General features: G+C 33.6%; 1 protein-coding gene across 22 annotated transcripts in view; it reads left to right on the top strand.

The window, feature by feature from the left end:
* EPB41 (erythrocyte membrane protein band 4.1) overlaps positions 1 to 22,959 on the top strand; it is a 58,917-nt gene that overhangs the window by 18,290 nt on the left and 17,668 nt on the right. For 4 of the 22 annotated variants that reach the window (XM_014070835.2, XM_087728171.1, XM_087728162.1 and 1 more), the window contains exons 9-19: positions 739 to 891; positions 1,966 to 2,063; positions 3,738 to 3,910; positions 4,495 to 4,611; positions 5,969 to 6,082; positions 8,253 to 8,464; positions 11,372 to 11,428; positions 11,548 to 11,586; positions 12,285 to 12,347; positions 16,495 to 16,674; positions 19,270 to 19,320. In XM_014070835.2, coding sequence (XP_013926310.2) covers positions 739 to 891; positions 1,966 to 2,063; positions 3,738 to 3,910; positions 4,495 to 4,611; positions 5,969 to 6,082; positions 8,253 to 8,464; positions 11,372 to 11,428; positions 11,548 to 11,586; positions 12,285 to 12,347; positions 16,495 to 16,674; positions 19,270 to 19,320 — 1,257 coding nt within the window. Of the gene's footprint in view, positions 1 to 738; positions 892 to 1,965; positions 2,064 to 3,737; positions 3,911 to 4,494; positions 4,612 to 5,968; positions 6,083 to 8,252; positions 8,465 to 11,371; positions 11,429 to 11,547; positions 11,587 to 12,284; positions 12,348 to 16,494; positions 16,675 to 19,269; positions 19,321 to 19,698; positions 20,541 to 22,959 lie in introns of those variants that run through there. The other 18 variants (XM_087728164.1, XM_087728175.1, XM_087728178.1 and 15 more) reach the window with 16 other exon arrangements.

The raw sequence follows: 22,959 nt of genomic DNA, 5'->3' as shown, positions 1-22,959 counted from the left end.
TATAATATTTCCATTTTTAATGTGTTTTACTTATATATCACACCCAACTGCAACTGTGATTGGTAAACATAGGATTAAAATAAAACAAACACAATGAGCAAAATAAGAAAGTAAAAAAGAAAGTAATGGTGACCAAAAGTCAGCCCAATTCCAATAACAACAACAAACAACTTACTGCGATAGATTCACCTAACCTCCAGATTCCATGTCTGAGGAAAAGGACAGGTCTTCACATTTTTTTTAAATACTAACAAGGTTTGGGATTCTCTGAATCCAGGGGATATGGCATGCGAAAGAGCAGGTGTTGTAACAGAGAAAGCTTGCTTCCTGGGACCCACAAGATGGCACTATTTAATAGGCAGGGCCCAGAGTATGGGAAACAGGAAGAATCTGTCTTTTGCAAACTCTGAATTCCTGTGCATAATCTAACCATACTAATTCTAGCACCCATCTGTCTGGGCTCTCGAGTGTTTTAAACAAAAAGAACATAGAGATAATTCGGAGAAGGGTGGTTTCTTTTTTCTGACTTTAGTTTGTATGATCTTTTATTGTTTTAGCAGTAGCACCTATACTTTTATACTGCTTCATAGTGCTTTACAGCCCTCTCTAAGTGGTTTACAGTCAGCATATTGCCCCCAATAATCTGAGTCCTTTAATTTTTTTAAGGTTGAAATATTAATATTTTTAATGTTGAAATAAGAACATATGAGTATTATATCCTATTTTCTTTTTTCATAGGACTTGGAAGGTGTAGACATCACTCTAGGAGTCTGTTCCAGTGGTCTTCTTGTCTACAAAGATAAATTGAGAATCAACCGTTTTCCTTGGCCCAAAGTGTTAAAGATTTCTTACAAGCGCAGCAGCTTTTTTATCAAGATCCGGCCTGGCGAGGTAGGCTATGGAGTCATTTTATTTTAGTTCTAATTGAATGCATTTGTCTTATTCTACCCTATCTTTGAGAAATATTAAGGATAAACTATTTTGCAAATAACAGCTGAATCCGGATGCTAAAGAAAAGTCTATCCACAATCATGCATAACTTGGTAGATTATGACTTACTTCCTTTGAGGCTTTTTATGAGGAATTGTCTTTGGGCCTTCATTGAATAGTGCAGATGGTTTGAAACATGGCTTTGTTGATTAGAAGCACCTAATACGCTGTGTTGCATTTTATGTTAGACATACACCAATCTACATCAAATGAACATGTCTTGGGTGAAGTCAGAGTTCTTGCTCTAATGTGGATATTGTTATTAGTTATGTCAGTTTTAAAGAGTAAATATTCATTTTAGGTTCAGATATATATGTTTATGATATACATATTTCTATTGATAATAGCATATTTTACCAGTAAATCTACACATCTTGTCAGCATTTAAAAAACATCATCTTGTATTGAAATTTGACCAAGTCATGCTATGATTTTAATGTAAAATCATATTGCATTTTTCTGCTTTGGGAAAATGCTTTTTAAGAATGTTATTTTTTAATCATTTCAATTAGGTTTGTACCTATTTTAATTCTAGTGAAAGGAGTAATTTTTCATGTTATTTGATTTGCTAAATGGTAAGAATGAAGTATTTAATTTGCTATAATAGCTACATTATACAATCAAGCCATTATAGTTTTTTAATGCAGCCACGTAGTTGAAAGTTTTTTAAACTGTTCCCAATCTTTGTGTGAGGTGAGGTGAACTAAGAAAGAGTAACTGGTCCCTTCCCTATTTTATTTTTTCAGGGCTTTCCCCCCTGTTTCCCCGTTGTAGTTTTCATTTCCTTTGTAATTTGCTTTCTTTAGTTGATGATGATTGGGTAACTTTTTCAATAATAGCTTAAATTAAATGAAATTTACTGATCAATGGTTCTTTTAAAAAAAATATCCAATGAAAATATTTTTTAAAATTTAATAATTTAATCCAGTGCATAATCTCTGTGCCAATCAAACTTACTCTTACTATTTTCCATAGCATGAACAATATGAAAGTACTATTGGATTCAAACTTCCTAGTTATCGAGCAGCTAAGAAATTGTGGAAAGTCTGTGTTGAACATCACACATTTTTCAGGTTTGCATTTGTATTTTTCATTGCTGGCTAATTAAGAAATGGTGTTTATGGGTGTACATCTACTAAATCCACTTCTGATCTGAGCTAGATGAGATCAAGTGTGGTTTCAGACCTCCTGAGTCCTAATTGACTATTGGTAGCAGGTAGTTTTAATTTTCCAGTATTTGTTTCCGAAAGTAGGTCAATATCATTAGCAAAGACTCTTCTTTTGTCCTCACAAGGGATGCACAACTCATCCCAAGGATGAAGAGTTGGTATTGTTAGTCCTTGTCATAACCAAGATACAAATATGATTGGTCCTCACTGACCACTTGTTCAATGACCATTCAAATTTACAATGGCACTAAATGAATAGCACAACTGATTCTCATACTTAGTAGCCACTGTAGCACCCCTATGGTCATGTGATTGTGATCTGGGTACTTAACTCATGATTATGCCATTGCCATTTCTGAATGTCATGTGATCATGATTTGTGACCTTTCCCACCAGCTTAGGACTAGCAAAGTCAATAGGGAAGCCAGCAGGAACTTGCAAATCACTGTTACATGAAGTCCTCACTTAGAAAGCTGTACGGTCCTCACTTAATGATGGCAACTCGACTGTTGACACTAAGAAAAATGCAGTCATGTGATTTTTCAAGTATTACCATAATTAGGCGAAGATTACCTGTATTTCAAATTATTTTGTCTATTTGTACAATAAAATTTAACTTTTGTTACTAAAATGAAACAAAAAGCAGTCACTTCAGGTAGAAGTACATTGAATGAGGGTTGATGGCATAAAAATGGGAAATAGTCAAGGACATTGGCTGCTAAGGGAAAAAAATCAGAAGTGCTGGAATGATCTGGAGGTTTGTTTTTTATTGCTGAGACCACAGTAGAAAGTAACAGATGCAGAGGCCAGTACATTGATAGCAGGTGAGGGGAGGCGCACAAAGCTTTGAATAGCATAAAATTGTTCAAGCTTTGTCTATATTCATGAATGAATAACTAAATGTAAACAGATTCTTTCATAATAAAAATGAGCTAATTTGTTGTATATAGTATTTTATTACTTCAGAATATACAAGCCCTAAAATAAGAAAGCTTTCACCAATCAGATCAAGTATCCTCTGCAACAATCTGTTCTCTTGAGGTTCTGAGTTCTTCTATCAAACACTTCCCCCTTTTAGCTAAGCATAGAAAACTGGAAAACGGGTGGGGGGTAACTTTAAAATGTCTAGTCCAAAGCCCACAATTTTACAATATAAAATGTGCTTATTTTATAAGGGAAAGCTATAGTCCTATGCAGTCTTACACATGGGGAATTTAATGAGAAATTCCCTTACTAAATCAGTGAAGCCAAATCTGTAAATATTTTTTACAAATTGGAAAACAGAAATTTTTAGAAAACATAAATATATATGCAACAATCACACATGCTGTCCGAATGAAGATAATCTTATTCAGATCTATATTTACCTTTAAAAAGCAGAGTGAATTCTGATCATTTATCTCACAGCTTCACAGCCTTGGGGTTTCTGTTGATGGGTGTGAATGGCACTTAAAAGTCAATAAAATAAAGATATAATTAAGATAGTACTCACTATTGAGTGGCAGTCATTTTATCTGAGTTGGAAACATATCTTTGGGTTTTAAATTAATAACATTAGAACATGCATGTATCTTTTAGATTAACATCAACTGAAGCGCTCCCCAAGAGCAGATTCTTGGTGCTGGGTTCTAAATTTCGCTACAGTGGCCGGACACAAGCTCAGACCAGACAAGCTAGTGCCCTGATAGATAGACCTGCACCACAGTTTGAACGAACAGCAAGTAAGCGTGCTTCTAGAAGCCTTGATGGTGGTGAGTACCCTATTCTCCTCTTTACTATAAGTTCCAGTTTAAGTTGGTTCTTTACAAATTCTACTGAGTTGGATTTCATTAATATTTGCCCTACATGTGTAGTAATTGATTTATTTAAAAAATGGTATAGGATTCACATGGGAAGTCTGAAAAAATGGGGAACTGAAAACTGGCATCTGATTCTTACCATACCCTGGTTACCACAACTCTGTTATTTTGCCATGTTCTGGGGGTCATGAGGAAATAGCTGTGATTTCCTGTGTGACTCATTGTTTCTTATGTTATGTAACATGAATGCCTCAGGAAAAGACTTCCATGTTGGTGACATAACATGAAGACAAACAATTTTAAAATGTTCATAAAAATAGCTTTTAAATCTTCCTTAAACAACAATGCTTCTTCTAATATAGCTAACAATTGTGAATTTTAAGAACCATTTCAAATTTGGAGATAATTTTAACTGAAGGCAGCTGAGTATAAAATTGAAGAAATCAACAAAGCAGTTGTATCCACACTAAAATTTAGCAACTTCTTTTCTATATACAATGTTTTGTATATTCTTAACATGTGCAAAATTTCTTCAGCTAAACGTGGCTCTCAAAAAATTCAGTTCAAACTCGTAGAGGAGGAGAAGCAGGAGGATGTGGTGTTGGTTGGGGTTCCGGAATCAGAACCCATGGAACAATTTCAGGAGAAGCCAGGTATCGCTGTGGATAGCACTGATTCTCTCTCTTCCCTGTCTCTCCGGTGCTTTTTCTATCTTTTTGTGAGCTGAGACATCTTACCTGAGTCTGAAATGCTTCACATGTTCTGGGGGTATATTTTTCCTCCCAGAGAATTCCCCTCCCTCCAATCTCATAAAGGAATCAAATGAGTTCTTCAATGATTGGAACACAAAGCCCCTCCTATATATTAATACTTAGATTCTTGCATCAACAATAAAGCCACAAATCTCAGTTGCTTGAGAAAATAGTTTGGTTCTAAGGTATCAGATGATTGAACGGGGACCACTTTCCATATTCACTATTGTAAAATAAAACAAGATACTTTGCAAAAGAGTTCTTCAATATCTCTGGCCAGCTATATTATTCGGTATGGATAATGTGTAAATGCTATGCTGGAAATGTCATTTATGCAGTCCTAAAGTTATATTCAAACTTAGGATATCTTTGGGGTTTGTTTTGTTTTTTGCTGTAATTTAAGCATTATTTTTTATGAGGATTTCCTATTTTAAAAAACATTGTTTGTCTATAATAGTATAATCTGTCTTGGAAAGCCTGTAGAAAGCAAGTTAGCTTATTTCTGACCCACATTTCAGAGCACATTTAAGGCATTGAATTCAGTCTCAGTTCTGCTGCTTTCACAATGCTGTTTTATTTTGTCATTCTTCTTAGTGCTAAGACATATTTGGAGCAATTTGCTAAATTTTATTTTAATATTGTTCAGATGAAATAGGATTATTCTTAGATATTTCTTGTTGTATAATTCAGCTCCTAATTAGATTTTTGAGAATGGAAGTATCAGTTTTTGTGTATATTATTAAAATTTTATATTATAAGGCTGAAGAAATTTGATGGGAGAACAATATCCTTTTATAAACAAAGCAGGATACTACATATATATAAACACATCCCCCTTGTGTGTTCAAGTAACAGAATGGCGACAAGTAGCAACCTTCAAAATTGTAATACGTTGTTAGAACAGTGATATTAAATTTGCATTCTATCGTTTGTACACAGTACTACTAGTGAATCATTTATCAAGTTGGATAGAGAAAGCAAGGAGAATAATTAGGTTGTTCATATTTAGAGCTAATCTAAAGACAGATTGCAAGATGATTTCATATCTTTGAAGCAGTTACATTTTTTTCCTAGAGCTAAATGACTGCTTCAATAGAAAAAAATGTGGAGCAATGTGTCTGCATGTATTTGCATGCAAAAATAGCTGGGCACAGCTGAGTGAGCTTGGAAGAAGAGACAAAATTCTATTACAAGTTTGCTCCTAGTAATTCTCTTTTTAATTCTTTGAAGTTTTAAAATGCATTCATAACTTTTATAGCTATGCATGTTCTTGACATAAGTACAATAAAAGAAGAGGAGAAAGAAGAAAAATCAGTTGTACAGGATCTAGACCCAAAATCGATATTACTTGAAACAATTCAGGAAGAGTCAGGTATCACAGCAACAACTTCTTATATTTTGTGACTAATATATTTTCCTTAGTGATTAACATTCATTCTTTCTGATTTATCTAATAATTCACTAGACTTATTATAACAATACTTACCAGTAGTATGGCACAAAATAGTATGATAATGGATAGAGAACTACCAGGAAACTTAATATATTTATGTGATAGACTTGAAGTTGTGAACAGGGACATTTACTATTAAAGCTGTTCTGAAAGAGTTTACCTTATTTTTTGGAGTATAAGATGCACCAAGATTTTGAAGAGGCAAATTTTTTTAAAAAAGTTTTTGCACTCTGCAGACCTCCCCAAAACAGCCCATTTTTCACAAAAACTGGTCCATTTTTTGTCAAAAAAGGGCATGCATAGCCTTTAGGAGGCTTATAGAGTGCTCTGGGGGGGCGGGGCAAAATTGAGCAAAAATACCTGCCTGTTTTTCGCTCACTTCTGCCCTCCCCAGCCCCCAGGAGCACTCTGAAAGCCTCCTAAAGGCTATGCAGGGCCATTTTGGTGAAGGGGTCAGGGTTTTGGGAGGCAAAAAATGGTGTATTTAGTGTATAAGATGCACTCAGATTTTCAGCCTCTTTTTTGAGGGAAAAATTTGCATCTTATGCTCCAAAAATATGGTATATATGGTTTAGTGCATGTTTTCCACTGTTTTCCTCCTCTCTGGAACATTGCCAGTGTGAATGAGCATGAACTAGGAGTGGTAGCATGGAATCGATACTTATACCATTTGTTTAGTGAAATGTCCAAAGTTAGGGGTCCTTGTGCTTTCTGAGCTTGGTTGTTTTTTTGCAGATGTTTCATTCAGTGCACTGATGATGTTACTGATTTGGGTAATGAAACATCTGCAAGAAAACAAGCAAATTCAGAGAGCACCAAGGACTCCTCATGTCAATCCTGAGCTATAAATATTCTCCTTTATTGTTCAAAGATACAATGGCACTGAAAAAAAGTGATTTATGACTATTTTCACACTTACAATCTTTGCAGCAACTCTGTGGTCTCAAGATCAAAATTTCTACGTTTGGTAATTGGCATCTATTTATGACTATTGTAGTGTCCTGGGGTCATGGGATCACCTTTTGTGATTAGCAAGCAAAATCAATGGGGAAGCCAGCTTCACTTAACAACCATGTTACTAACTTAACAGTGATTCAGTTAACACCTGTGGCAAGAAAGGTCGTAAAAAGGGGCAAAACTCAGTTATTGCTTAACAAACTTTGGGCTCAATTGTGGTTGAGGAGTACCTATATATACCTTTGGGAATTAGGGAAACTAGCAGTGCCAGTTCAGCATTAAAGAACCAAAACAAGATATGGAAGAGATAGTATCAAAGATAATTTTTTAGCTTGAGTAATATCATTTAACGTTGATCAAGTACAGTATATTTGATTGATGAAATGTGTAGTTCAATTTTAAATTAGATTTTGAAAATGTCATACTTGAGGCAATATAATTTTTGGGATAACATTTTGAATAGTAATGAGTATGTGAAATAAATTAATATAGATGTAGCATTGCTGCTCATTCTTTTGCTTAGTTTTCTTAGGACCCCATATGAATGTATTGTTGCATCTGAGAGGTGATCCAATTTACAGTGTATTTCACTGTCCCACTTAAGAGAGAGAAAGCTGTTAAAGATTCTCGTCATGTAATCTGTACTTTTTCATGCTATTCTCACAACACAGGATATAATTGTGAAAATTGCTTTTTAAAAAGCCAGTATTATTATTGGGCTACCCTTTGAAACAAAGATACTAATTTATTTAGTTTAATCTTTATAGTAAGTATTCTATGTCTGCCAGTAACTCAAATGATCTTGTTTTGCATTTATCACTATGATTAACAGGAGTAATTAGGTGATGATAATTATTTTATCATCTGTGATAATTATTTGCACCAGTTACCTACTTTGAACAGTGATTCTTCAAATAAGAAGCATTTTACATTATGTATTGTTCACTAACATTTAATGTGTGGTTCTTGGTGGTATTAAATGTTTTCTTTAACATTTTTCTTCATGCCTTATTTAAAATAAATTCTGCTTTAGACATGCCAATTGCTTTGCATATCTTTATTTTGCAGTGTTGTGGCTTTCTTCTTGATTCTGTTCTGTACTATAACTGAAGATGTATCTATTTCTGCTTAGCAGTAGCAGTGGTTACACCTGATAGAAGCCCGCGGCCTACATCTGCACCAGCTATTGCTCAGAGCCATGTTACTGAACCAATTGTACCAGCTGCATCTGTCAGCAAAGAACCAGCCGTTCTTAAAACTGAAAAGGAAACAGTAAAAAAAGAAGTAAAAGTTGAAGGAACTTTACAAGATAAAGCCAAAGCAGAACCAGCTGAAGGATTTCAGGTATGATGGTCCACCATTTTTATCATTATTGGTAAGATGCTTTTGTTTGTTTTAGAATAAGCAATAGCAATAGCAATAGCAGTAGACTTATATACCGCTTCATAGGCCTTTCAGGCCTCTCTAAGCGGTTTACAGAGAGTCAGCATATTGCCCCCAACAATCTGGGTCCTCATTTTACCCACCTCGGAAGGATGGAAGGCTGAGTCAACCCTGAGCCGGTGAGATTTGAACCGCTGACCTGCTGATCTAGCAGTAGCCTGCAGTGCTGCATTTAACCACTGCGCCACCTTGGCGATAAGAGCTTGATCCCACTCACAGTTAAACCATTGTGCATAGGCAGCCTGGAAAAGTATTTACTGTTTATTCTGTTTTGTCCTCAGACTAAAGGTGAGAGGACAAATTACGTTGATTTCCAAGCACTGTTTCCACAACCTAAGAAGTTTCAAGCCAAACATTCTTTAGGGTTTCCTTCTAACTAAATAATTATGATTGTGTTGATCAGTGTACTTCCTAAATTTTGCTTTCCAATAGTTTTTTTTTTTCATTTGGAGATTTTAAAACCATACTAACTTGTAGTCATTTCTTTTTTTCACACATAGTTACCCAGCATCTCTAGTTGGAATTAGAGACAGTTTCACCCACATTTTGGCTCTTCTTTGAAACTATATTCAACTTACATTTTAACTTTCTTAATAAAGCTTCTATACTCATTCACTACAGTTCTTGGAATTTGAAGGAATTCTGAGGAAATCTATCAGATTGACACTATAAGTGGCAAATTGGATTGCTTGAACATTCATCTGTATTTTAATCATCAATGATGAATGAAATATTCTCCTGTGCGCTGCTTGGAGAGTCCAAGCATGGGTTAAATTCAGTCTATTCGCCCAAGAATTAACTGAGTTAATTCTTTTGGCCACACTTCCTCTCCTCATTGAGGGCCAGTTCAAAAACTCAGTCCAGCCCAGTTTTGATTTATTTATTTGATTGATTGATTTGATTTATTACGGGTGTCAACTCCAAAAGAATCCAAATGCTTAAAAAGTCAATACAGGGCTTAAACATATTCCTTCAAAAGTATGGCTCAGCTGCAGTTAGTTAATTCTTGTCACTGATTCAAGTGAATTCAGAGTTTGGAATGGAGCTACTAATAATGATTATTAAGATAGATTTCTTCATCATGCAGTGTGTCAGTAATAGGAATCAATAGGAGGGGATAAGTATTTAAATTCTGATGCTGAGCTAGAAGACATTTTCCAACCATATGCATTTAACTTTCAATAATATTATAAAGGACTTGCTTGAGAGTCTCTTCAAGAGAAAATCTAAAAGTTATGTAACATCATGCATTGTGTTATGCCCTAAATATGTGAAATGAGACATTGTTTTAGATATATTATCTTTAAACTGGGATGTAAAGAGTTGGGGTGTGTGTGTGTTTGTTTGTTTGTTTATTGTGCAGGTAATGTTTTATTATCTTGCTCTGTATCTTAACTCTTACTTTTGATGGCTTTTTCATTGTGCCATGAAATTCCTTACATCTAAATTACAATAATTGGTATGGATGCCTGCGGTTTTCTCTCCAAATTCCTTCAAAAAACTTTAATAGAGAAAAAAAATTAGAAAAACCTATTTATAATCCAGACTTCAGCATGAAAATGTCTAAAACAATATATTAAAATTTAATTTTGGTTAAATAAATGTATTCTTGGTTTTATTGCAGTTAAATCCCATATTCATATATTTAAAAATTCAACGGGATTTACTGACAATGAATGAGTATAATTCAGTTCAGCTAATATCATATTATAATATTGTATTAAAGTTGACAGTTGAAATATAGTCTGCCATTGCTTATTATCAGTATTGAGCAATAAGTTAACATTTTAATGTTGGTTTAAAACCTTGGACTGTTTAAAAATGAAAAAAGTGTGCCCTGTCTCCTATATTTAATAGCTGCATAATTGATAATTCACCCAATTCAAACTGCAAGCATCTTTAAGAGACATGTAATAAAAATGCCTGGCTAAGTCCTTTTTTTCTGCATATTGATACTCTATATATAATCAGTCCTTACTCTGTGAGGATTGCCAAGGCCATATGTGTAAGAACAAAGAAATCCAGAATAAATAAAATTCCACTGACTGGGACCTTTTTCCTTCGTCCTTTCCTCACTTCTATTAGGCACTTTGTATAAACAGTTTGGTTTAAAACTCTTTCTTTTTTTTGTTTCCTATAGCTCAAATGTATTGCCTCTATTTTTTGGATTTCTTTTTCTGACTAGTGCCTTCTTGGCTGCTTCTGCTCTGATACCTAGTTTCTCATTCAGTTGATGTTTTACTGACTCTTGATTCCTTGTTCCATACCTGCTATCCTGCCCTGTGCTTGTTCTCTGTCAGACTTTCACATTGGTCAAACCAGTACAATTCCCTCTCAAGCCAATTTCTTTGTAAGGAATGGATTGCAATCTAATCGGTTTCCTGAATTACTGCTGCAAAGTAATTCATTTAGAACATTCATTGCAACAAGGATCAAGTTAAATACAATGTAGAGATTTTCTCATGCTTCTTGTGATTTTTAGAAGCTTATCACAACCAGAAATAACAAGAAAAGAAAAGTTGGAAGAGACCCTTTGAAGTTTACAGCTGTTTTAAGCTTCTTTACATATTTATACTTACAATAAAATTGTTTTGAAGAATTCAAAATGCTGAATAAAATAACATCAACTATATCGAACTAACAAACTGTCATTATAAAGTATGGTGTTTATTTTGTCTTCATAAGAGTGCATGTTAATTAATGCATGTTTACACAATGCTTCAAAAACAAATGGTAGTTTTTGAAGCAATGCTATCTCCAAAACTCTACTAACAAAAAATGTTTTTGCCACTTTATTTTTTAACGTAGGTGGGGAAAATGCATATCAAAATGTCAATACCCAGCACAAATGGCGACCAAAATCAGGTTTGTCTGATTAGGTTGCTTTGCTTTCTTTAAAAAGAAAAAGGGGGAAAAAGGCTAAATCGAGTCAAAATAAATGAACCCATTTTTTTTCTTTTTTTAAAAAACTCATAAAACAGCAGCGCGCAGAAAAAGAGGAAGACCCGATAAGAATGAGGAAGGTTAGCTGTTTTTTTTTCCACTTCCATCAAAACAAAATTATCATATCACTCATGCATATGCTACGTATTTAAAAAGACAATATTTTGGTTTCTTCCTGTGCTGATATTTGTTTGTAAATAAACAAAATTAATCAGAATTAATCAAAGAATTAGTAGAAGTTTCCTTCTTTATACTTCTCATTTCCTAATTATTTTGCAAAAAACTTTCTATGAGGAGTCAACAATTCAGGAAGTAAAAAAAAAGTATTACTGTAATAGAAAAGGCAAATAGATGTATTTAAATTTTGAAATAAGTATTAATAAATTCTAGTTTCAAAAATGTTTTTATGTACACTAGAGAGCCAGGAAGACATTTCCAGTGTTCTGCATAGCTATATTCTAATTTCTTACTCTTTTTTGGAAATACTTTGTCTCTATGGAAGAACAGCTTGCAGAATGATGGAGCCATGATAACTGTCTTTTTAAAAAGAACCCATTACATTTTTCCATCATTCATGAGCAGGACCACACACATTCCTCATATTCTCCACATGACCTTATCATTCTATACACTATACCCCATTCGCAAATCATTGCTCTATGAATGTTAGTTTAACCTTTTTCATTTTCCAATCTGCAAATACCTGCAAGAACAACCTTTTTAATTTTTGTGTGTGTGTTTTTTTTTTTTTTTGTTTTTCCCCCCCTTTCTTTCACAGAAGAGATCAAAGAGGCTAGATGGTGAAAACATTTATATAAGACATAGCAATTTAATGTTGGAGGTTTGTATGACTTTGAAGCTTCTTTCAGTTGCATTTGCCTGAACCTCTACATTCTTTGCTAAACTCTTTTCGCCTCTGCTGTGGCATTTGTGTTTTTGGGGTGAGGTGTGTGCGCATGCTCTTTGCATGACTTTGTTAGAAATAGGCTTTTGCATGTCACAATAAACATGACATTATGCAACCATTTTTCTTATCTGTTTACATTGTTTTCTTGTTATCTGAAAATATGTGATTGGGATCATTCTTCACTTAAATGTATTTCTAAATCTTAGCAACTCGTTACACGATCATCTATGCCTAACAATCTCTAAGCATGCAATTATATGACTGACACAAATAAGCAAGGTTTTATTTTGTGATGCCATTCTATAGGCTAGAATCCCAGAATAGTTATATAAAATTGAATTCAATCAGAGTAGCAGACTTTTTGCCTTGATCTTCAGTTTTAATTTCAAAGCCTTTTAAGTTTCTCAAGTTGTCTTCGATTAATGACCACAGCAATAGCAATAGCAATAGCAGTAGACTTATATACCGCTTCATAGGCCTTTCAGGCCTCTCTAAGCAGTTTACAGAGAGTCAGCATATTGCCCCCAACAATCTGGGTCCTCATTTTACCCACCTCGGAAGGATGGAAGGCTGAGTCAACCCTGAGCCGGTGAGATTTGAACCGCTGACCTGCTGATCTAGCAGTAGCCTGCAGTGCTGCATTTAACCACTGCGCCACCTTGACAGATTCAGCAAATGTTTCAACTTATGCTGGAGCTTGAATGAATGGTACTTATGTCTGGTCCTCATACTATGATGCTCGCTGAGTATTTTTTGCCATATCCTACATATGGGTAGCATGTCGTAAACCACCTCTACTTCTATTAGTGCTGTTGATATCAAAACAAGAATTGTTACATATCTTTAAAGAAGGGGAAGGGGAAAACTAAGCTTGTCCATAGTTTAAAAGTTCATGTAGTTGTTTCTTCCATCTCAAATGTGGCCAGATTCTCAAGAGCATTCAAACAGAACAATCCCTCTCCTTTAAACTTCCCAATAAATTTGAAAGGAGGAAGTAGAATGTCATCACTTCATTCCTGATGTGGGAGATCATTTATTTTATTCAAGCTGAATAGACTTGATATTTCTTGTCATTCTAAGTGATAATTTTCAATTTCTTTGGTTACATATATGAGATTGGCAGGCTTGACTGTACTTTTCCCTCACTTGAACATGAGTTTGAATATACTGAACATTCCAATCATATATTACTGATACAGGAGAATGTGTGCTTCTTATACTGATTCTGTTTTTGTGTGTTACTATCTTTTAATCACAATTTCAGAAATAGCATAGGAGTTTCTTGTGCAGTGTCAATATTTTTTTTATGTACTAATTACTTTTTGAATTTTTAATTTTGTGCTATACAGCTTTGAGTTTGCTACAATACAGAGCTTGGGGCAAAATTAAAATGGTGTAATCCAATCAACATAAGGTGATCTGACAAGAGACAATGGATATTTCATTTATATCATTTTAAATCCTCTATAAATCAGCTTTTTAATTTCTTATCTACTCTTGGTAGTTTTTAAAAAAATCCAATGTATTTACCTATTTTTTTTGTAGTAATTTTATCTCCTGTTACCATATCAGGTTCTAGAATAAATATGTATCTCAATGCCACTTTCTAATGTGTTTCACATATTTAGTTTGATCCCTAACTCTGTTGTTGCAGGTATTCACAGACCATCGGCAATAACAGCATGATCAATCAGATAGATTGTAATAATTGCCTGATATTATTTTTCTTTACTTTTTTTATTCTGTTCATGAAACATTAGGGTTGTTCCGATCTAATTCTAATAAACAGAAAAAAAAATGCTCCAAAGAAGCCCATCATAAAGTCAAACAAGTTTCAAACAATAAGATGAACAGAAAATAAATTAAAAGAACACTAGATACGATTAAACTTTGGTATATCTTTCAATCATTTTAAGATTGCAATATTAATCTAATATTTAAATTGCCACACTATCCTGCAAACCAGTAGTATAATTGATAGTAACCTAAGGTAATCCATCACTAACAACCATTTATTTACTGACCATTTGAAGTACTAACAGCATTGAAAAAAGTGACATGACAATTTTTCACACTCCTGTGGTGATGTGATCAAAATTTAGATGCTTGGCAGCTGGAATGTAGTTATGCGACCTTCTGCGACCTTCTGACAAGCAAAGTCAATGGGGAGGCCAGATTCACTTAACAGCCATGTTCCTAGCATGTTCACTGCAGTGATTCACTTAATAACTGTGGCAAGAAAGGTCATAAAATGGGGCAAAACTCACTTAACAATGGTCTTGTTAATTGAAATTTTGGTCTCAATTGTCATAACCTGTACTCTATCAGAAAACCTTTTGATTTCTTAATATTGCAGTAAGGGCAGAATGACTATTTCTTTTTATATATTATTTTTGGAAGGTCTCATGTTTTAACAAATAGTTTGTTTTAACAGACAAGATTTTTTAAACCAGATACAATAAAATAAAATGAATAATGCTTCTATCCAATACAATTTTAAAAACTGTAAATTGTAAAAGCTGAGTTATTACTCTTAAAAATGTTTAACGTACAGTATAAAATAAAGTATAACCCTTCTTTGTACTATAGTGCACAAGTATTCATATATTGAGCCTTGAGCTTGATTTTGAAATTGAGAAAACTGAAAATGTCCCAGAATTTGGAAAGAGATAAAATCCAAGGATTTTTCAAAAACTGAAAATGTGTGCAATTCAATTTTATTGTACCAAGCAAGGATTTTGATTGTACCAAGCAAAGATTTTCCTTGTTTGGGAAAACAAAGGTCAAATTAAAAAAGACTAATTATTACAGTGGCAAATACATGTAGATTCAATATGTACCTTCTGAAGATACATTTGTCAACTTGAGGAATAGCAGCATCAGGATAGAAAGGTTTCCTTGAGCAGTGAAGGCTGCGTCCAATCCTTGTAATAAGGTCACTGGCTAAACAATTTGTGATTAAATATATTTCCCCAAATATGCATATATGTATCCGTAGATGAACCTTTCCTGCGGATCGATGAGCATATAAGCTTCTGAGATGTGCATACTAATAATAAATATTAATAATCTAATCTGAGTTCTGAAATGGTATTGTCCAAATGGGATTTTCTCATGTATTTTATTAAAGGTAAATCAAGTTACTATTGAAGTCATATTATCCTGGATCATGATAACCAAAATAATTGGTTGGCTTTTGTTCCTTTTTTGTTCACTAAAATGGTTTCTCTTACTAATTATGTCAATTGTGTCTACTTAAGTCAGCAATCTCATTCGTTTTTTTCCCTACCAAGGAATGATTAACTTTTGTGGATTTTGGTAACACCATAATCACAAACACATATACCACACCAGTTACCGGTATGTCTGCAGCTGGTAAAAGCTTTTTGGATATAAGATTAGCAGCAGGCAAAAAAGGTACAAGATCCAAATTGAGTTCCATATTGTATGACAGTCTGCTCAGAAAGAAGTATCATCAAGCGTAATAAAATTACCATGTGAATCTAGGATTGAAAGAGGCTACAAGTTTTACATTTGATTTCCAAAAAAATGCTTTGGAATGTGGAGGCATAAATATAACTCCCTTTTGCAAGTACTGAAAATAACCACATCTTTATGATTATCATAATCTTTATGATTGTGTAGCAATTCTGGAAGATAGCCACACTGTCCCAGGAAAAGAAGCATCTCCTTTTAGCATTTACCTGTAGACACTACTTGATACACTTGGGCATGTTCTGAAGCACCTTCATGGAATCAACTCCAAAGTACTGAATAGTTCTAGACTCTAATAATATCTGCTGAGTGTTGGAAATGTACAATGGGTAACTGTTCCAAAGTTAGGAAATTTGAAAAGATTGTCACTCCTGGAATAATAATTGGGATTTTATCTAATTGAAAAAAATAATGTTGCAAATAATGTTGAGCTTTATTTGGGATATCCTGCACTAGTACATTTTATTTCTCTGAGGGGGGGAAAAAGAATTGACTAATTTTCTGCAGCATCAAAGAGAGCGGTAGATTTCATTTCAGTAAAACTTTCTGTGGTTTGTGTTGTTTTTTTTTTTTACTTAAATGGTAGGATCTAGATAAACCCCAAGAAGAAATAAAGAAGCATCATGCTAACATCAGTGAACTGAAGAAAAACTTCATGGAATCTTTTCCTGAGCCACGGCCAAGTGAATGGGACAAACGCCTCTCTACTCATTCTCCTTTCAGAACGCTTAACATCAATGGACAGATTCCCACAGGAGTAGAAGGAGTGAGTACTTTATAAAGTACTGATGATTTATTTGGCTTTGATCTTCTAAATAAGACCACTTTTTAATTTTCTAGGAATTGGAATTCCCCTTTGGGGAGAAGAACATAAACAAAAGGTTAAGCAAAGTTGCTTAAGTGTTTCATTAATCATTTCTTGTATATTGAATGAGCTATTAACCTTTTCAAAGCCAATTTTCTGTTAGGTTACTGTGGACATTGGAGTTGGAATGTCTTAGCATAAAATACAGAAGGAGGGAGGGGGAGAGAGACAGATATATATAACCACTATACTTCAGGTGGGTGGTGGGCAATACAGGGGAAATAATTCCCTCATCCCTAGACTGGAAAATAAAAAAGACTATCTACCAACACACACTGAATCAACATATAGCTTATGCTCTTTATCCTTTAGTAAGAAATCTTTGCAGGGCTTGATTTGGTTTGATAATATTTATTTATGAAATGTATAGACTTCCCCAATCTGTTATGACTCTGGGTGGCTTACAAAATACCATACAATAAAATACGAAAATAATCAAACACCTGAAAAAAACAATCATTAAAAAAACCCAAAACATCATAGAATCATCAACAATACTAACCCAAATCTTGATGATTGAGCCAGGTCTTAGGGCTTGTTTAAATGGAATCAGGGTGAGAAATCTTGGGGGAATGTTGTCCCAGAGACAGGTGCCACAAGAGAGGAACGCACCCTCCTCTATATTATAATAATAAAATACAATGGTACTCGGTACTGGTTAATTGGTTCCAGGAGGCTCATTGAGTACTAAAAACGAGCACCAAATCCACGTGACTAATGTATGAACCTTTGTTTCCACTGGAAAGAGTAACAAGTTCTGGCTTGTTTATTGAACACCAAATAAATGAGTACTGGGACAAAATTTTCATATCAAATTCATTGAGTACCAAATTCAACTTTAAAACAGTTGAGTACCGAGGTACCACTGTACAATATATAATAATATTGAACAAAAGGCAGGATGGGTGTGTGTGTGTGTGTGTGTGTGTGTGTGTGTATGTGTATGTGTATGTATGTAGTATGTATGTATATATATATACACATACATACATACACACACACACACACACACAGGCAGGACACACACACACACACTTCTACTGATAGTAAATAAATGAGTCATAACTAGCATGTATGCAATATATATGTGTGTGCGTGTGTGAGTCATAACTAGCATGTATGCTATATATATATATATATATATATATATATATATATATATATATATATATATATATATATATTTGTGTTTTTTTTTATTTGTGCTGATAAATAAATAAAGGACTTTAAGTATATATATATATATATATATATATATATATATATATATATATATATATATATATATATATATATATATATATATATATATATATATATATAAAAACTAGCATGTATATATATAATACATGCTAGTTATGACTCACTTATTTACTGTCAGTAGAAGGCATTTAGTCCATCACTAAAGATGGAATGGTAATTCTGCATTGTTAAAAGTATTACAATATATTTTTGTATTTTCAATAATTACTGAACTTGGTATTACACTCTGCAGTAGAATTGTAGATATGTTGGATTAAATCTGAACTAAATATTCATTAAAATACTCAGATATTATTTATCAAAGTATTTCTATGTTCTGAGTCCAGAGCATTGCTTTAAACTTCTGAGTACTATATAGTACCATATAAAATACATCATGTATACACATGCTTCTTTTGGAAACAAAATGAAAGTCATTGGCTGTTGCTGCCTTCTGTGATTTTTTTTAACCTAATATATCTGACAAACTTGGGATTTCCTGATGTATTTAGCTTTTCAAGATGAGCTGTGTTTTGCTGGTGAAAAAAAACTGAATTTAGTAATAGTTTTCTGCCTGTGCAATAATAATGTGCATGATAACTAAATAGCTTTTATAGTAGCATGTGAATATTTTTGCAGTCATTATACATCTAGAATTGTTGACTTGCTTTAAGAATATCCAAAATTATTAAGGTATAGAAATGAAGAAATTGAGAAGAAAAGATTTTGATTTTATTTTTCAGTTGATTGCATTTTTTGTTGAAAGATAGAAGTAGGAATTGTTGAATTATTATTAATAACAGTTGGAACAGCATAGAAAGCCTTTTCATGATTAGCTTCTGAAGCACTGATCAGAGTAGAGTTGTTAAAGAATGCTATAAAGTTGGATTAATAAAGTTTTGTTCTGATTATATAAACATTGAACAAGAATAATTTATATTTTGAAAGTTAATGTAATTTGAGGGCATTTCAGAATAATTGCATTTCTCAGATCATAACTTCAATACTTCAGGTAATAAGTATTAGTAAGTGGACTTTTCATTAGAATTAATTTTAATTCACAGACACCTCCAAGTTTCTTAACTTTCTTAAACAGAAGGATGCATTATAATTATTAGTCATAGGGAATTTAATTTTTAAAATATAAGAATTGTAATTTTAATAGTCTATAAACTGGGATTTAGTTCTGGTTTATTTGTCTATTTATTCTACTTCAAAATACAACTGCATTTTCCATACTTTGTGTATGTCCAGGTCAAGAAAGCCACATTTCAGCCCTGTGAGAGACAGGTCGCTGGGCCAGAGGTAAAGCTGCTGTTTTGGTACATGCTTCTAAAGCAGATTTTTGCTACTGCATTGGTACTGGCAATCCCAAACCCTCAACAGCAGCTACTAGCATTGTTTGGGCTGCCTTTTCAATAATGTCATCTCTCACAGCCTTCTGATCTAACACTTTAAGTGGATTTGCAGGGCTGCAAGCTTTTGCAGCTTTTCAATTGCTTCTTTCAGCGCATGGCTGGTTGACAAATTTGCATGAAGATGTTGCCATAAAGTTTGAGAGAGAGAAATTATGAAAGTTTAACTCTACCCTGTTCTTTTTATGTTGTCTTCCTCTCTTTTCATGTTCTTCTTTTAATTTTTATGTTACTCTTGCATACTTTATCATTTCATTTTGCTGCCCAGACTTCCAGCTACTTTCTCCCTGATCTCCATTACTTAGGGGTGTGCAAAGACTCTGTCCCCAAATATAAGATTGATCAAAGAAGACTGAATCAACTGAGAGAGCTTAGAGCCAATTTTTTCCTGTCCTAGATAGCAATTTTCATTTGTCATACATGGGGGGAAAAATCAACTTCAGAATTCTCCGGCTTAAGCTCAGTTTTCACATAATGCTGCAAAATACTACTCATATTTAAATTCTTTACACTCTGATGTCATATGCAAATAAAAATATAGAATAAAATATATTCTTTGTAATCTTACTATTAGAAATGCACATTGCATTTTCTTTGTTTTTAGGAAAGTTCACTTGAATCACAATGTAACATGGAGGTAGACATGGTGTCTTCCATGACAATACTTTCTTCAGCATTCAAACAATTAACTTTGTGCTATAGTTGAAGTATCAGCTCTAACAAAGTACAATTTTAAATTTCAGTATAGCATAGGAAATCACAACCAATATTTTGTATGATATCAGTTCTGCTTGTAAAGCAACACTATTATTATTGCATACATAATTCTATATCTTAACACTCAAATATATATTTTATCCCATGGATAGAGTTGATTTAGCATGAGTTTCTGCAAAAGGACTATTAGCAATTCAGAATTTGTTTAGTCAGTTAGAAAGCAGCTAATTTCTCTGTGGAATTTGGTTTCAACTTTGTAAGGTTAACAGAGGAATTAGTTGCATAACTGGTACAAAACATTTGCTGTCATTCTGACAATTTCTATCATTTGAGTCCTTGCATATCCCCAAGTATCATTTTGAGCATTTTTCATCAGTCATTTTGTTCATCTCTCTGTCTTTCTTGATCTCCTACCATGAAAGCAGACACAGGAACGCCCTCTGTTAGTGCAGGATGAAGACTATATTAAAAAGCAAGAGAAAGTTCCTGAGGGAAGTTTACCCCATCGAGCAACTGAAGAAATCCAGGCCAAAATTTCTATTCCAGTTCCCGAGGAGCAGAAAACACTCAAAACATGTCATCTGTATACTAACATTGTTTCTTCTCCACGCTTTCCTTTTCTGATGTCCCTATTTGTGATCCTTGCAATGACTATGTGGTGGCTGGTTTTTCTGTGATTAAGGAACATACAGAGCCTTATATGGAATATCAACAAGACTCTGCACGCTTTGATTTCTGGCTAAAACTGCTGTCTTACTCTTTCTATTTTATTTTTGACTGTAGTTCAGTTTCTCAGAAATTCTGCTTTTTAAAAGATGTAATTATTCAATACATAACCTGGTATTTTGGGGAGATAACGGAACATCAGGCAACTTCTATTGTGACCAATTTTAATATTGCAATCCCTAAAAATCCAATTGTGTCAATGATATACTTGCTTGGATGGCTTCTATCATGTTCTAGACTCATGTCTGCATGTATTAGTATAGGCTTGCTGTTAAAGTTGGATGTTGAGGAAAAGAGCTGGGGGGGGGCAGTAATTGTTGAAAAAAAATCAGTATACCTGAGAATACCTGCTATAGACATTTTTAAAGTTGGATCTATTTCCAACTTGTTTCATGATTCTATAAACAAAAAAATATACAACTTCCATTTATAATGAAACAGAATAATTCAGAGATGTATATCCAGAGAGCAGATTAAACCAATGTGATTTAATTCCCTTGGTATTATAAAATAGATTTTACATCTTGCTATTAAAACACTTTTCACAACTCTGTCTTAAAGCCACTTCTTTGGGAAATGTGATTTGTGTATCAATATAATGCAGTGGGGTGAATTATGACTTATTTCAAGAACAGTCTGGGCAGGGATAAAGTGGATTTGCAGCACATGATGCCTCACATTAATTGTAAGGGTATTTCTGTGTCTGCCTATGTATTCGTAGATTCATATTTGTGAATCATTTATCCTCTCTGTATGATTTTACTTAAAAGATTGTAACTTCTAGTTGCTGTTGAGATTGGCTTAGAATGATAGAGAGCCAATAACTCTCTGGAAGCAGTAATTTATAATTTAAATTACTCTCTTATCATTACTTTAATATTTTTTCTACATTTTTCTGTGCTTTCCTTTACTCCGGAATATTTACTAAATTGCTTTGTTTTTCCTGCAGCACCTGTCTGTATGAAACTAGTATGTTCTAAATGTGTGTGGAGTTTAATGCATGATCTTCTTTATACTATTTGCAGTAGTGTTAACACATAACTAAACATTACTTTAGGTAGAGGTTCTGACATCTAACTATATATTTTGTTCATTTAAATCTTTGCATGTTGCTTAAACTTTGAAACACTCAGATGTTATTTGATATCAATTTATTTGTATAATTTTAAAACATAATTATAAAGTTCTGACTTTGACTCTTCATTACTGCATTATGCAAACACAGATGAATGGATTTTATACTCCTAGAATAAATTGAGGACACCTTCACAAGTTTTTTGAGAGCAGATTTGCAGTATTCAGCCTAAACAGCTATAATCTTGAATCTAGAAAGGAGGTGTGTGACAATTAAATTATTGAGAAAAGTTGAATATGAATGAAGTTTAACTAATTCAGATGATATTTTAAAATTGATCTTTAAAATGTTTATTACTTAGAATTATATACAGTATGTTTGTGTTGTATGTGCAGGTGAAAAATACATATGAGGTGTTTATCATTTTGAGAGTTTTGAAATATAAAATGAATTTCTTTCCGTTGTGCAGTCATGTCTATATAGATTAATATGCCCCAGCCTGAGGGAAAAGCATAGGTCCACTAATTTTTGGACATCTTACCTGCTTTCAAAACCATGGGCCATGATCTTCTTTTAAAGATGTGGGTCTGAGCCATTGCTTAAGTTAGCTGCATTTCTCTCTACATTGTTATCTTCTGATGGTGATGCTGTTATATTGTTGCTTATAGAATTTCCTGTATTTTTCTGTATAACTCCCACACTACCTAAGATATTGGAGTGAAGGCCATTAGTCATAGTCAAAAAGATGAAGCAGTATTTGCAATATACAAACCATGTAAGCTAAACAAACCACCTATCATCAATGAGTCACTCAAAAAAGGATTAACCTTTAACCTTCTCTGCATGGACTTACCTTTGACTCATGAAGGATTGCATTTATAGCTACCATGTGATACTAGATCCATCCCTGTCTTTGGAAGTTTAAATAGCATCAGTGACCACATGTAATGATTAATAATCTTAAGGCTAGACTACTTGAGACTCGTCAGTTGCATCAGAGTTCTGGAATCG

The sequence above is a fragment of the Thamnophis sirtalis genome, unplaced genomic scaffold, assembly GCF_051295495.1.
Source record: "Thamnophis sirtalis isolate CommonGarterSnake01/CBP01778 unplaced genomic scaffold, rThaSir2_p1.2 scaffold_13, whole genome shotgun sequence".
Taxonomy (NCBI): Eukaryota; Metazoa; Chordata; class Lepidosauria; order Squamata; family Natricidae; genus Thamnophis; species Thamnophis sirtalis.
The sequence above is the reverse complement of the archived record's forward strand: the minus strand, read 5'-3'. Positions and strand labels throughout refer to the sequence as shown.